Raw genomic sequence first — 15,501 nt, 5'->3', positions numbered from 1 at the left:
CTTGCACCCCTTGAGGGCTGTTGCGCTGTCAACACCCGTTTCAGTGATAATTGTGTGGCAGGTGCAGGCAGCTGAGGAGCTGTGAACTGATGCCCCAAAGTAGCGGGTGGCGCCATCAGTTGCTGCTGGCATGCGTGCGTGGGTTGCGCTGGTAATGGCACGGCACTGGTCGCTCTCGAAATCCCCTGGGAGCCCTCTTGTGACCGAAGTTGCATGCACCTTCTTCACCAGCGATTCAACCACATGGCAGCCGGCCTGTTAGTCAGCCTTGGCAGACGGGTGCCTGGGCATTATGGGCATCTGCCATATGACTCTCATGGGCAACCTGCCACCTGCACTGGACGGCAGGACACCAGCTGGCTCTCCGCCTGCTTTGCAGGCTCGGAAGCTCCAACAAATGCCTGCAAGTCACCTTGAGCCCTCAAGGCAGGCGGGACTTCAAAATAACAACTGCCTAACAACAAGGTGCGCGAATTTCCTGATGCAGGGTCTCGTCCCACATCTTAGCAACAAAGTGGCATTCTCAACCTTGACTGTTCTGGTCTGGTGAATCTGGTCTGGTCACTGCCCTTGCATCGATTTGTTGCGCAGCCATGTAGCTCGACGGCGCCGGGTAACTGCACGCGCTTGGCTTCGAAAGATCCACCTACTCAGAAGGAGTGATCTGATTTTCTATGCCCGTGCACGGGACATGAAACACTGGAAGCCGTTGCCCATGCACCCCGTCGAGGCTGCCCGCCCTCCCTTAGCCTTGATGTCATACTCGTCTTGTCAGCTGCGAAGCACGCAACACTACAGCCCACGCACATTTACTGCTGTAAAACTCTACCATCTCCTGTCAAGCTGAACTCACAGGCTGACGCTACCGATCTGAGAACCCGGGACCTCGCAGCTCGATGGAGCAACATGCCGCCAAGGTGCGTCGTGAATAAGTAGGCTTGACGGAATCTATTTTGCTCTACGGCAGCCTCAGGCGCCAGGTGCTGCGCTGAGATGGGCGTGCGGCGCCCCAGATGTTGTGCGCGCTTCAACCTGCCTGGAGCAAGCCATCCTGTGCAGCGCGCACCACTGATGACGGGCGCCGCTGACCGCCACTTCTACCTCCTATCGCCTTTGCGCGCGCGCGCTCCCGCGCGCAGAAACGCCCCCTGCAACTCGTGGACGCGGGCCACATCGACGACCCGCCCCCTGCCGGCGCCCGCCCGCCCAAGAGAGGCTCGTTCCTGTCTGCAGCCGCATCAGGCGCTTCCCTGTGCATCACGTGGCTGGCTTGCCGGGTGCTGCCCAGCAGTGCGTGGCGCGCGGCGGAGCCGCCGCCCGATGCCGCGCCACGGCCGCAAGGCGGCGGTGCCGGGACGCTGCCTCAACAGGCTGGCAGGGGCACTGCCTTACTAACAAACATGACAAGTCCTGGGCGGCAGCAGCAGCAGCAGCGGCAGCAGCAGCCGTCTGCTTCTCCTGAGCTTCACATGCACGCCGCCACCTCGCCCGAACTCATAACGCCGCTCGGCGCGACATCCACCCCGCTGCCATTCCCGCTGGTTGCGACAGCCCTCCCACTACTGCCGCAGCCCGCCAGCCCCGGCGCTGACGTGGTCGCGCAGCCAGCTGATGCAGAGGCGGCGGCGGTCCCCGATGCAGCCGCGCTGGCCGGGTCTGGAGCGCCAGCGGCGGCTGGCGCATTGGCAACGGCTTGGGTGCACGGCATTCGCTGGGACGATAGTGGTTTTGACCGCGCACCCCTGCGCCAGCAGGAGCAGCAGCAGCAGCAGCAGCAGCAATTGGGGCCTGTGCAGGATGAGGAGGCGAAAGAGGAAGGCGAGGAGGGGCCGCCCCCTAGGGCTGGGGACAAGGTGCAAGAGGGCGGATCGGAGGAGGAGGAGGAGCAGGAGGAGGCGGCGGGAGAGGAGGTGGAGGGCGAGGAGGGAGGCGGCGCCCCAATGCCAGAGGAGCTTGAGGATGGTGGGGGCCCGGTGAACTGGTCAGAGGCGGCAAATGCCACTGGTGCAGCGGTTGGGGCCGCCGGCCGGCCGGCCGGCGTGGGCGGCTTGGTGACAGCCCGCGCTGCGCGCGCTGAGGCGGCCGCATCGCCTGAGGGACGCGGCTCAGAGGGGCAGGTCGCAAGGGCTGTGGCGGAGGCAGGCGGCGTGGTGGAGGAGGGTCGCGGCGTTCTGTTCGGGGCGGACGGTGAGGCGGTGCCAGCGGGGCAGGAGTCTGAGGGCGGGGCGACAGGGGAGGGGGCTGATGACGTCAGCGTCGAGGTGGTTGGGGAGGTGCAGAGGACGCCCGCATGGGCAACAGCCATGCAGGAAGAAGAATGGAGCTATCCTGAATGGGGGGAGGAGGGGGATGGTGGCGACCGATGATGGCCTCTGCGCTGCCAGCCAGGCGGCAGCCGTGGCGGTGGCGCCCCGCTTTGTTGCCCCGCTTTGCCCGGTCGAGGAGAGGGACACACGACACTCCGCCTCCTGCTTGAGGTTTCTGGGATCCGTTTTGTACAGTATCGCCTAGGTGTTTGTGTATAGCAAGCAGCCCGCAATTGCAGTTGTGATGAGCGCATGCAATGGTGTTGTCACCTGGTGACACTGACTTCAAGTTGTCCCCAAAGTCGCTTTGTAACCCAATGACTATATATACGTGGTAGTTGCCCTAATCATACGGCATCAGATCCGGCGTTTCTGCGACAGTGAGTACGAAGATCATCATCCAGCGCCGTGGGGCACATATAAGCATGGCGTTGATTCGATATCTCGGTGCCCTCAATGGCCTGCCTGGTACCTGGCGCAGCGCAACTGCAGCTGCGGCCACATGTCTGCCAGAACGTGCTGCCGCTGCAGGACGGCGGCGATTAGGGTCCTCAACAGCTACAGCAGCCGAAGCAGGCCCCGCCGACGGCGCTGGCCAGTTTGATACGTCGCTGCTGCCCTTCCTCGTGTGCCCGCTTTCCAAAACACCCCTCAGGTGCGCACAGCCACGCCTATCACTGGCTGCACGCAGCAGAGTGTCATTGCAACTTCCCTACCTGCGGCTGTCGCACCAGCAGCACCGCAGCTGGAACCCCTTTGGCAGCATCGCGCCTGCAGCAACTACAAGAGCGATTGACAGGTTTTCCACTGTCCCTGTTTGAGCGTACATTGAACCCAGCCGCATGGTCCAAACGCATAAGCCCACATACGAAGCCGATAATGCGCAGTGACAAGCAGCAGGGTTCACGCGTACTCCTTCGACAGCCCTTCCTCCCCCGCGCGCGTGCACACATATACACACACGCGTACACACACGTGTGGGCGCGTGTGCTTGCCTCCAGGTTTGACCCTGCCGCCATGGAGCTCGTGAATGACGACATTGGCGTGGCCTACCCCATTATTGGAGGCATACCCCGCCTCGTGCCAAGCGACGGGCGCGTGTTGGGGGACGCAGCAGGCGCGGACGGCGCGGCAGGCGGCGCAGCGGCTGTGGGGGGCGGCGGCGACGGCGGCAGCAGCGGCACGGATGCCGCCAGACGGTAGCACATTGGTGGCGAGCCCTTCGGCAGCCCAGCCGTTTGCGCAATTTGGCCGTGCCGGCACGCGCTTGCAGGCGTAATTTAGTTGTCTTGCTGTCCCCCAAATCGACTCTTTGACCCTTTTGTTTTGCCACTATGACTTTGTCGGTGGACATTATGCTGTACTGAGATGGATGCAGCTTGTACAATGGTGCCCTTCCAAGTTTTTGAGCTGTTACAGTCGGCGCCACATGCATGCAAGCCCTGTGATTTGTGGTGACTCTGATAGCCGCTGCCCCTACCTCGCAAACTCAGTAGCCTCCCATCCGCTTTATTTGACTTCTGATTCTGGCGTGCGGGCTGGAGGCCTGGGGAGCCAGGCCTGCCCGAAGTGCGACGTGCGACGGCCGAGGCATTCACTTGCCCGAAGTGTCCAGGATGAACTTCGCGACGACAGCCACAGCCTCCTCAGGAGAGGCCGCGTTCTCCAGCTCAGCGCCCAGCTTCTCGCCGGCTTCCTCGCCGCCTTTCCAGTGCACCAGCGTGGGGACGCCGCCGACGTTGAACCGCGGGTCGGTCCTGGGGGCAGCGGCGCGTGCAAGTTTGCGGCGCAACCGAGTCAGAGGTCATGAGCGACTCCCTTTTGAGCGTGCGTAAAACATCTTATGTGCAATCAGCCAAGACTTGCTGGGCGCGCAGCTGCTGTCTGCATGGCGGTGCGCTGAGCCTCAAAAATCGTGGCCGCATGCCGCGGCGCCCTGACCACAGGCTGTGTTAAAGGGGAGTTGCCGCAGCCGCCCCGCCCACAGGCAGCCGCCTCTTCACCTGCAGGGGTGCGCCGCGTTGCCCTTCCAGTCCGCGCGCTGCCCCACGCCGACCTCCAGCAGCGCCGCGCCCTGCGCCTCCATCGTGCGCCGCACCGCCGGCAGCGCGCGCACGCAGTCGGGGCACCAGGGCAGGCCAGTGGCGGGGTCCGGGTCGGCGGTGAAGACGACGTAGCGCGGCGGCGGCAGGCGGTCAAGCCTGCGCGGTTGAAATCGACAGACTACATCAGTGGTGCAATGCGCCCACGAGCGTGAGAGCCCTACTGTTTGGATGGTGGCCGACAGGGAAGTGCCTGGCCAGGCGCTCTGGGCGCGCGGCTGGGCGCAAGCGTGGCCGCATGGGTCGATCTGGGTCTGCGTGGAATGGATTGCGGGCCGCGCTGTGTCCGCACTTTTCTATGCCGGCTTCGAGCTCCGTGTAGGGGACAGTCACGTGGGCGCAGCGCAGCGGGGCGCTCATCGTATTGCGGGGGCGCGCGCCTGGCGGTCGCGCGGCTGCGGCTGGCGGCGGCGGCCGGCACCGGGGGGTCCTGCGCGCGAGCGGAATGATGGTGAGGTGGCAGCCGAGTCGGCTGCAGCTGGGGAAGGCTCTTCCTGCTGAGCGCCCAGCCGATGCCGCAACGGCTCGGAGCGCGAGCATTGGTGCAAGCCGCTCCGCCTACCGGGCGGGGACGAAGTGACTGTGCACGGCACAGGTGAGCCTATATATGAGCATGCGACGATGAGAACACCTGGTAGCTGTGTGTCCGTCCGATACGGTACTTTATGTGGTGCTCGGGATGATGAAGCGCCTTCAGTTGTGTCGGGTTATGACTTTAAGAGAGCGATGGGTCCAGCAAAACAAATTTCTCATAACCAACCCTGACGTACACACGTCTTTGTCATTTACCAGCGCCGATCCATTCTCCTACTCACAGATCTACCGAGATCACGCCTCTGTGTATTGCATCGTGTGGGGCAGGTTTGCGCTCACGAGAAAGCTCATTGTGATACCGTAACAGGCACAGGGTGAGGCATAGCAAGCAGCGCAGACCAGGCGGCAACGGCAACGTCGCTCCTGGAATGGCGGCATCACCGGCAGTGAGCGCCGACGCGCTCAAGGCCAAGCTGGAGTCGGCGCTGCAGGCGGAGTCTGTCTCTGTCGTTGACACATCCGGCGGGTGAGGTGTGAGCATCCGTTTGGGAGCTGCTCAGCGCCGCGCACGCAGCATACACGCAGGCAGGCATGCGCGCAAGCGTGCCGAGCGGCGTCCGCAGCGCGCAAGGCGGGCCTGCGTTGACCGTGCGCATTTGCTTTGGGCTGCCAGGTGTGGCGCGGCGTTTGATGTGGGCGTGGTGTCAACACTTTTCGAGGGGAAGATGCTCATCGCGCGTCACCGGATGGTGAGCGCATGCGGGTGCAGCCTCAGGCAGGAACATGGACCCCCGCACAAGATGAAACTCGCGCAGCACACGCGCTGAAGGGCCAACTACACGGAATTTGTAGCAGTGCGGAGTTGGGTCATGATGACGCCTGCTGCTGCTATTAGCTGCGCCGTGCTGAGCCAATCAGCTGCACCGGCGCCCCACGCTCGAGCTGCCACGGCGGCTGCCACCCCTTACCTTGACAATAGCGCCTCACGCCGCCTCCCGCTCAGCCACGCCCTTGCTGACCTTTTGCTGCTTCTTGTGCTGCTGCATTTGGTATGCACCGCTGCATCTGTTGCAACAACCAGATCCACGACGCCCTGAAGGAGGAGATGGGCGGCATCCACGCGCTGTCGATCAAGGCGGCCTGGACGCCCGCGCAGCAGCAGCAGCAACAGCCGCAGCAGCCGAGCCGGGCGGCGCAGCGTGAGTTGCCACCCAGCTGCCCAGCAGCATCACCATAGTAATAATTATCATTATCATCATCATCATCATCAGCAGCAGCAGCAGCAGCAGCAGCAGCAGCCTGCACGGGGCGCCTGGCATGCCCGTGGTCGGAGGGTTGTAGCGCCTTGCGCTCCAGCCATGCGTCAACGGTGTTGCCCGCCAAGGAAGGCATCAAGTGACTGTCCATATGATCACGTTGGTGCAGTTGCCTGTCCGTTTACTTTTTCTGTTTTGTGTTTGTACGCCGTGTTCATTGGCACGTCTTCAATCCATCATGAGCAGTGCGGTCTGGGGTGCCAGGCTTAAATCCACCTTGCCTGTCAGAGGATGAGAGGGCCCAAAAGCAGGGCTGGTTTACAACGTCGGCAAGCCCTATTTGTGGGATTGCAACTGCGTTGCATAAATGCAGATGCAATGTTGATGCCCCGAAACGGCCCTGGCCGTGCCGCACGCCAAGGTGCTCCATGCGGTCTGCAAGCGTGTGCCCAGTAAAGTGTGTAATGCAGGGCTGACTGTGCCATGCATGTGTGTGAGATCGGCCGACGCCCCTCCCCTGCCACCCTGCTCAAACTCTGTGATCCCGCTGTCGATGGCTGCATCAGGGATTATCAAGGTGTTGGCAGTAAATGCGCGCCATGGTCCGCGTGATACGCGCCAGGCGGGCTCTCGCGTGCCTGTTGTGAGCCAGTTCTCAACAGAATGAAATAAGCACGATTGTGTGTGGGGGGCAACACGCAACACGAGTTGGGGCGAAACAATGCCTCTCGCAACTCCCCTGCCATGTGAGGTGCAACGGCGGCACGCGCATTGTCACGGCCCCAAACACAACTCGCCGCTATAAACGCAAACAACAGGCGCGTTGATGATTGTCGCGAGATAGTCAAACACAAATAAGCAACCCGTGCAAGGCCCAAAATGCAGCCACGCCTCCGGTTTGCGCCGGCCGCCACGCAGTACAGCGGAGAAAGCGCGCCGCCGCCTCGACTGGCGCCAAACCCTGGTCAAACATAGGTCAACGGTGCGCCGCCCGGTGGTCGTTGCAGAACTCCTGCACCCACGCCCAACTGGCCGAGATCGCATCAGAGTGAGTGACTTGTCAGTATGCATCCTGCAGCTGCTCCCGCACCAGAAAGTGCCCGCAGATCTGGTCCCTCAGGTTCAGGTTTGAGTAGCAGTTGCAGATGGACAGCGGGTGGCCGGTGACAGGGTCGGTGCCCTTCCGCCGGATCCAGTCGCTCAGGGCGGCGCGGTCGTAGGTCACGCCACCTGCAGGGGTTGAGGCGCGGTTTCAAGGGTTGGGCGCAGGCAAGGGCGGTTTGCACGGATTCAGGGATGGTGCCGTAGGGGGAGGGGCAGAGATGTGTAAGAGGCCTGCAAATACCACAGGTTTCCCTGCCATCCTGCCGCTGCACACGCCATCACAGCCTCATCCCCTTGAGGAAGCTCCCCACAAGAGGTCAATCCGGCCTCTCGCAACACCGCGCCACAGCGCTCACCCGGCGTCACCACGGGGTCGGTCATCACCCGCTGACTCAGCGGGCACAGGAAGCTGTCAGGGATGTCCGGGAGCAGCTGCCCGCTGAGCGCCGCGGCGCCGCCGGCCACCCCCGCTGCTGCTGCCGCTACGATGCCGAGGGCGGCGCCGTGGCCCGCCTTGCCATTAGTGCCGTTGCGCGGCCTCAGAGCGATCGCAGGGATCTCCAGCGGCGGCAGCGCGCGCAGCGGCTCCGCGGCCGCGCGCGCGACGCGGCAGCTGGCGCCGCGCGCGAGCTGCGACTCGAGCTCGAGCCGGCGGATGAGCAGGCGGCCGCCGAGGCAGGGACTGCCGCCCTGGTCGCCGCTGGCGCACCAAATGCTGTCGGCCTGCGGGGTGGAGCATTTTTGTCAAGGCAGTCGTTGCGGATGGACGCAGGTTCGGGGCCGGCAGACACACTGTGCCAGCACCAGACACCAGATGTACATAGCAGAAGGAGGCAGCCTAGCGCGGCTGACCAGACACGGCCGACGAGTGGACCCCTGCGCCTGGGGCGCACATGGGCGGCCGCCTCCGCCCGGCCCTGCCCGCGACACCTGTGCACCCCTCCCTTCCCGCGCCCGCGGACGCCCCACCCACCGCCGACGTGGGGAGCCACAGCCGCCTGCTCGTGCTCCACTGCCACAGGGGCGGCCCCGCGTGCGGGGCCGCGTCCTTGAACGGCCGCGGGGCGACGCGGAAATAGAGCTTCGCGCCGCCGCGGCCGTGATACGTGAACACGCCCTCCTCGTCTGGCGGGCCCAGATCGGGAGGCGCCCCTGCAGCGCTGGCCTGGGGTTTGGTGGGGCGCGTGGGCGGCGCGGCTTGGACCGCCGCACGCCGCACAGCGCCTGCTGCCAGTGCAGCCGCAATGTCTTGGGTGCGTCAAGGAAGCGTTGATCTACAAACTCCCGCGCCACCCCCCAGCAACGCGCGGCATGAGACACGCAATTCAAAGATGAGCCCAAAGGTGTGTCAGACACAAAGCAGCGCCGCGCGCACGGACCTGCAGAGCGACATCCCAGAGCCGCTGCAGGTAGGCGAGGGCAACGCGCGTGATTTCGGCCTGCTGCTCGTCGCCCGCCTTGTGCTGCTCCTGCTGCTGCTGCTGCTGCTGCTGCTCCTGATACGCCAGGTAGGCGCGCCGCGCGACGTAGTACAGCGCGGCCGCGTTGGCGCCAAGCAGGGCTGCTGCCACCAGCGCGCGCCACGCCGCGCCAGGCGCGGCGTGGCGGGCGCGCAGCCGCGCGAGCGCCCGGGACACGGCCGGCAGCGACGCAAGCCACGGGTCGTATATCGCGGCGCCGCCGCTGCTGCCGCCGCTGCTGCCGTGGTGAGCCAAGACTGACGTCGCCGCAGACGCGTGCCCTGCCGCATGCTGCGCCGACGGCCGCGACGCGTCCGCCGAACGCATCAGCCGCGCCATGGTCACGTATTGTCCCTGCTGGTCCCCGAAGATGATGTGTGATTCCACACGACGCCGCATGGCTGCAAGGCGCGGCAGGCCAGGGCCTGCCACGCGCAGCAGCGCGACGAGGTGGCGCCCTGGAGCAGGGCGCACCCTACCGCGGCGCAGCACCCGCAGGGCGCCAAACGCTCGGGGCGCAGAAGCCCGACAGAGCAGTTGCACAAGTCAGCCACTCGCTGTGTGGCTCTCCCAACAAACTTATGAGCGCGCAGCGGGCGCAAAAGCGGGGCAGCGGGCGGTGCTTGCTGGGAGCGAAGACAAGGGTGTGCGAAAACAAGGTGAGGTCGAGTTTGCAAATTTGGGAACCACACGTGCATGTGACTTTTCAGAAGCGGCAAGAGGTCGTCAAGCGCGAGGGATGACCGGCCACTGCCATGAGATCGTCACCGTTGTGACTATACAGTACCAGGGTTGCAGGTGGCAATACACATGACCATCAGATGATGCTGTTCACCGGTATGGACCTCGCTGTGTGCCACCGTGCAGACGGGCGTACGCCCGACAGCCACGCCCTGGTGCGGTTGCGGCTCAGGTCGCCAATGATACAAGGGCTCAGTCAACACCAGTTCTCTTGGTGTGTGTACTATGCAAGAACGACTCGGGTTGCCACATGCAGGAGGGCGCGGCATGCGTGTTGACCCAAGTGACAATTCCAGGTCACACCAGGAGCAGCGGAATGGAGGCCAGGGGCGGGCGGCCGCTGAGGAATCGGTGGCGATTGCCGGCCAGGGATTTGCCAAGAAATCTGACCTGCTACGATGAGATGACCTTGTAGCTTTAGACCCTTTCCTGACAGTGAATGCGGATGGCAGGAAGGTCAGGCCAAAGCCACACAGTCATGCCTTGTCACACGTGCGAATCAGGCAGCTGCAGCTTGAAGGTGGCAAGAACAAGGCGGTAGTAAATTCCTCAGGCACAGACCAGCTGCAACGGAAGGGTCCAACCCTTGAAGCATGGATACATGTAATGCTCGGCTCTACAGCAGCATGAGAACCAGGAAACTCATATCTCAGTGTCTGTCGCAAGTGGCCCGAGCCCTCTCACCTCCGGCACAACTTGGGTGCGCATTGGCCTGGACTTGATGCACCTCCCAAGATTGGCGAGCGTTGGTGACCTGATTCGTGAAAGCACTCTGCTTGCACACCGGTGTCCGGCCACTTCACTATCACAGGCCCTAGAACCCTCTCCAACGGCATGCTGACAAGCAAAGACGGCAGTTGCGTAGTGAATGTTGTTTCATTGAGGGCTGCTGCGGCTGCATGCTACCTCGTTCCCACCTGGTTTTCTTTTGAATACAGCAGGCTCAAGGCGGTTGAAAAGGTAATACCACGCAATGGGCCGACTGTCTGCAGGCCTTTAACTGCCAGATCACCGTCACTACCGGGTGGGTGTGGCAGCTATCAACAAGTAAGAACCTGTCATAAATCCAGCGCTTCAAGTCACACGAGGCAGCAGGGAACAAGCCAATCACATGTGCATGCACACACAGTACAGGTTTACACGCCACATGCATGTGTGTTTAACACCCAACAAAAACACAAGCCTGGGAGACAAGGCCCAGCCAAGGTGCAAACATTTGCAGAAGGAATAGCAATAACACAAGAGTTGCACGCGCAGCACTACTTGCGAGACGCCGCCGCCGCTGCCGCCGCCGCCAGCTCAATGATAGCGGCGCGCGTGTTGACTGGGATCGTCCGCAGCTCCGCCACCTCCGCCCTAAGGGCCGCCGCCTCAATCTCCGCCTCGCGGGCGACGGCCTCAAGAACGTCGACCGACGGCGCGGGCAGAAACTCCATCAGCGCGGCGCGCGCGCGGCCACGCTCAGCGTCGTCCGCCGGCGACACCAGGCACGGCCTGAGTGCCACCGCCACAGCACCGGCGTGCCCGGCGTTCGCGATCCCTCGCAGCACGATGCTGGCCGCGGCGCGGGCCTCCTCGCTCGCGGTGCCCGTGACGGCGGCGCCCATCAGCGCGGCCTTGGCGCCTGTGTCTGCGATGATGCGGCCCGCAATCTCAGCGTCGGCGGAGGCCAGCAGCCGCAGCGTTGCAAGCGCACCGGTCTAAAAACTATTTTTCTTCCTGCCCACCGCCTGCACAATCATATGCAACGCGCCCTCCTCCGCCATCAGCGCCCGCGCCGCGTCCGCACCCAAAACAGTTATCATCGATCCAAACATGCGCACGATCGTGTCAGACCAATAATAATCTATCGGGGCCCCATCCATGCGCCCAGCAGCGGCAAGGGCGCCAACAGCACCGGGGGCAGCAAGAAGATGCGCTGCACAGCCCTCACACTGTATGAATCTCGAAAGCACAAAGCAAAGGTTGCCAACAGCCTTTCGCAGGTTGTGATCAACAGGGGCCTCAGGCAGCAGCCGCGCCGCTTGGGTAGCCCGCTGGAGGGCGTGCACCATGGATTCAATCATGCCATCCGTGCCCGCGATGCGGTCACATGTGTCTCGCGCAAACAATCCATCGCTGCGTGAGCCCAAACATACCACTTGGAAAAGGATGTGCCCGACTTTGAGCGCGGCATGGCCGCCGCCCTCGAGCGCTGCAACAAGCGCCTGGCGCGAGGCGGGCGAGAGCAGCGCGGCTATGGCTTCCGCACCGTGGGCGTCGGATCGAAACAGCCTTACGTACGCTGCCCTTGCAGCTTCCGCTGCCATGGCCGTCGCCTCTGGTGCCGTGAAAGCGCGCACCAGCAGCGCGGCGATGTCGTATGTGTCTTCTACAGACGGCAGGCGCCCGCACAGGATCGCCTGTGCCTCCATTGCCGCTTGCGCGGCGAAATCCATGGCAGGCGCCGAGCACTTGCGCGCCAGCCAGGTGGGCACTCAGAGATGGGCGCTATGTTTGGGGGAGGTGGGGCATGCAGGTGTCCCAGCCGTCAAAGAGCACGCTTGCGATCCGTACGTTGCGCAGGGGCTGAGAGGGGCAGCGCTCCTGAGCAGCACGCGGCAGCCACTCTCAGAACCACCTCATGCCCAACCCTGGACATGATGGACACGAATATTGAGTATCAACCAACCTTCAGGGCAAGCGAAGCCCACCTCCGGGATCGCCGCGTGATCCGGGTGCGTGCGGAAAGCCCGAGGGCACTTGGCTAAACTTGGGCAACAGGAGCGGACGATCCTCGTGCCTGCTCAATACCGTATGAAATCGTTCTGCTTGCGGGTTATCATACCGTATCATGAGATTCGCTGCTGACAACGAGCTGCCGTGTCAGTTGCCGTGGTGACTCAACACACCTGCGCGACCCTGCCCCCGGCGCTGTCGCTGCTGTGCTGGCGCATCCTGCACTGGCGGCCCAGGCCGCCGCTACTGCAGCGCGGCAGAACAGAAAATCGCAGTTTGTTGACTGTAGAGGCAACAGAGGACCACCCCTGCCAGCAGGCCGAAGCGCGACCAGAGAGAACCTACCTACCCACCACCACTGCTGCAGAGAATGTCTGCACATGGGACACCGCAAAAACAGTTCAGTCCCAGGTACAACCAGCCTGACCTTGCCCACACATCCCTGTGGCTCCATGTTGCTGCATGGCTGCTGTCTCTCAATTCAGGACTTAATCCACCAAAAGGTTGCAGCCCACATTGATCTGCAGCCTCGTCCCGAAGGGCAGGCGCTGGTGGATTCGCACCATTTGCGTCGGATTCTTCAGGGCATCTTCGCAACCACCGGAACTCCTGCGTCACTAGCTCAAGTACTACCCCCACTCACGGAGTGTGTAATGCCGGAGGCTCTGGTGTTACTGTATGGTCCAGTGCGCCATACAGCGGGCTGCTGTCTGCTCGTCTGAGTGTGCTAGGCGCTGCTGCATCATATACTCGCAACTCTTGACGATTGACTGGTCTTCTTACCTGAAGAGTACCGGGCGGGTACTCTTCAGGTAAGAAGAGTGGGTAGTCTTCAGGTAAGGGTGGCACAAGGCTTGCAAACACTGCCGACCCAGCACGCGACGTCATTGTGCACCGACAAGGCCTGACAAGCCGGCGCTGCACACTTCTCGGCTGCCCAGCTGAATTTGCAGCCCTTCACGCACTGCGCTGGACCGCCATCATAGCAATCCCGCGTACAGTACCCTGGGATGACGATTCGGCAACTGCAGACTCCGCAACGTCCGACGGAACCTCTCGCAGCAGTGATCAGGTGCCTGATGAGTCGCTCAAATCTGCAGAACCAGTATCTGAAAGCATATCGCAAGTACTGTACCATGCACGGAGGCTGGCTCACCGCGCGGCGCTGTCTGATCAAGTCAAACTCCTGAACCGTGCACGTCGTTTGGCACGTACGCACTATCTATGATAATCGATCATGAATACACATGCACATCTGCCGCCCCGATCCCTGCCGCTGCGCGGTGCTGCACGCGCATGTGGTTGCGCGTTGCTGCGCCTGCGAACGCGCGCTGCAAGCAGTAGAGGCCCAGACCTGCCGCTCGGGCCCGAGAGCACGGCAGCCGCCCACTTCGGTGCCTGCGCAAGCACGGGCGAAGACACCCCAGGCAGCAGCGGCGACGCGCAGCCCGGCAGCTGCGCCACCGCCGCCGCTGCCCCAAGTACTGAGGAGCGCCTTGAGGCCGCATTCTCGCGCATCAGCGGCGCGTCAGAGCGCTTTCGCCCATCATGGCCCTCCAACTATAAGAAAAAGCTCGAGGCGGTCACGCTGGAGCGCGCGCACGAGGCCGACGTGACGCCGACAGTGTTTGACTTTGCGGTGAGCTGTTGGCGCATGATTTCAAAACCGCTCAAACACTCCACGTTCTTCTGAACCGTTTTGCGTGTAGCATCCTCGGGCAGAAGCCGCAGCAGCGGCATCAAATACCACGAGAATTTCATGTCTCTCTTGCCCTGAATGCGTCGCAGCTGTGGCGCAACCACCGCAGCCGCCTGCGATACGTGGAGCACCTCGTCACCCTGACCCAGTGAGTGGATGGCAAATAACAAACTCGTTCATGATGTTGTTGGGGCAGGACCGGTGGCAGAGTGGCAGAGTGGCAGGCCTGGGGAAATCAGGAGATGCGACTCGTCACAAGCCGAGGCCTGGTGCGAGCAGTCCGGCGGGCCTTGCACGCGCGCCCGGCGCTGGCGCTGCCGGCGGCCCATGCGCGGCGCGCCCACTAGTGGCCGCTGGCCGTTTGCTGCTTTGATCTTGCCGGCGGCTTGATGCAACCCACCCTGCCTTTGTCGTGTGACGCCACGGTGACGTCATCAGGTCGTACTTTGTTCTCGACCTCGCGGTGCCCGTCGGCGCGATGGCCCTCATCGCGGCTGCGGTCGGCTGCTACGAGACGGGGCTGCAGGTGACCGCGCCGCGCCCACAGATAAACGGGCGACCGCGGCGCAACACGAGCGAGGCTGCTGGCACGCCCTGCCTGGAAAAACCAGCGGGTCAGCGCAGACCATGCCCGTACCAGCTGCACGGCCCATGCGATCACGACGCAAGCAAGAGCTGCAGCTCCGCCCACACCCATGCATCCTCCAACTGACCTCACCCGGCTGCACGCCGCCCCCCACAGGCGGGCGTCCTGCCGTCCTTCCTCCCCAACATCGCCATGGCGGCGGAGGGCCCCTTCAACGCGGCGTCCTTTGCCATGTCCCTCATGCTGGCCTTCAAGACAAATGTGTCGTACGCGCGGTGGTGGGGGCCCGCGTGCATGCCCCGCACTTGTGTTTGGGCGAGGGAGGGAGGGGGGCCAAAAGGGTGGCGTGGGCTAGCCGGGCCTGTGCTGTGTGGCACGTCTGATCGAGGGGAGACGGGCTGTGCAGGCGAGGGGGGTTGAAGCTCCCTGGCCTCGGATCCCCGATTATTTGCAAAGGCCTGGGGCTGCATGGCCCGTGCAAGCGGAGAAGGGGCGGCCCTCAAGGTCAGAGGTGTAGCCATAGTGCTGCAAGCATGCTGTGTGGAAGGATCGGGTTTGCAATCGCAAAGGGGCCCGCCCCGCACATCGGCCGCGCCTAATCGGCGCTTGATCAAGAGTGGCGACGGACCGCGCCGTCGCGCCGCCGCCCTCCACGCAACGCCATCCAAGGAACGAGGCGCGCTGCCTCTGGGGGTCGCTCGTCAACCGCAGCCGCAACCTCGTACGCCAGGCAAGGCACTGCAGGCACTGCGCGTGCATACGTGACTTCCCGCTCCAGCCCAGCCCCCCGCTGACCAGCAGCCGCTCTTGCCAGCGACTGATGCGGACGGCCGAGTTCACCATTCGAGAGCAGCCTCGCCGCACACCCCTTGAGACGACGCTCGACGCTTGTGCCCCGAACAGCCGCCGCCTCGCGCCCGATGCCCAATCGTGACAAAGTGAGTGTTTACTTCCCATGCATTCCCCTCCCGTCCGCCCCCCTAAACAAGGGTCTC

General features: G+C 63.4%; 4 protein-coding genes across 4 annotated transcripts; 1 reads left to right on the top strand and 3 right to left on the bottom strand.

Annotated features, from left to right (window-relative positions):
- Positions 1 to 3,900: 3,900 nt before the first annotated feature.
- On the bottom strand, positions 3,901 to 4,768 carry MNEG_2100 (hypothetical protein; the record flags this gene model as incomplete). Its single annotated transcript, XM_014049424.1, has 3 exons — positions 3,901 to 4,063; positions 4,310 to 4,507; positions 4,701 to 4,768. The coding sequence occupies 3 exons, from the start codon at positions 4,766 to 4,768 to the stop codon at positions 3,901 to 3,903; spliced, it is 429 nt and encodes a 142-aa protein (XP_013904878.1).
- A 602-nt stretch (positions 4,769 to 5,370) lies between these two features.
- MNEG_2099 (hypothetical protein) lies at positions 5,371 to 6,341 on the top strand (the record flags this gene model as incomplete). The annotated part of the gene is made up of 4 exons (XM_014049423.1): positions 5,371 to 5,468; positions 5,616 to 5,691; positions 6,024 to 6,141; positions 6,331 to 6,341. The coding sequence occupies 4 exons, from the start codon at positions 5,371 to 5,373 to the stop codon at positions 6,339 to 6,341; spliced, it is 303 nt and encodes a 100-aa protein (XP_013904877.1).
- Positions 6,342 to 7,258: 917 nt separating this feature from the next.
- Positions 7,259 to 9,161, bottom strand: MNEG_2098 (hypothetical protein; the record flags this gene model as incomplete). Its single annotated transcript, XM_014049422.1, has 4 exons — positions 7,259 to 7,428; positions 7,659 to 8,025; positions 8,276 to 8,467; positions 8,682 to 9,161. 4 exons carry the CDS (start codon positions 9,159 to 9,161, stop codon positions 7,259 to 7,261), a joined length of 1,209 nt encoding a protein of 402 aa, XP_013904876.1.
- A 1,601-nt stretch (positions 9,162 to 10,762) lies between these two features.
- MNEG_2097 (hypothetical protein) lies at positions 10,763 to 11,110 on the bottom strand (the record flags this gene model as incomplete). Its single annotated transcript, XM_014049421.1, has 1 exon — positions 10,763 to 11,110. The coding sequence occupies one exon, from the start codon at positions 11,108 to 11,110 to the stop codon at positions 10,763 to 10,765; it is 348 nt and encodes a 115-aa protein (XP_013904875.1).
- Positions 11,111 to 15,501: the final 4,391 nt, after the last annotated feature.

The sequence above is a fragment of the Monoraphidium neglectum genome, assembly GCF_000611645.1.
Source record: "Monoraphidium neglectum strain SAG 48.87 unplaced genomic scaffold scaffold00228, whole genome shotgun sequence".
Lineage (NCBI taxonomy): Eukaryota > Viridiplantae > Chlorophyta > Chlorophyceae > Sphaeropleales > Selenastraceae > Monoraphidium > Monoraphidium neglectum.
This window is presented reverse-complemented; position numbering and strand designations above follow the sequence as displayed.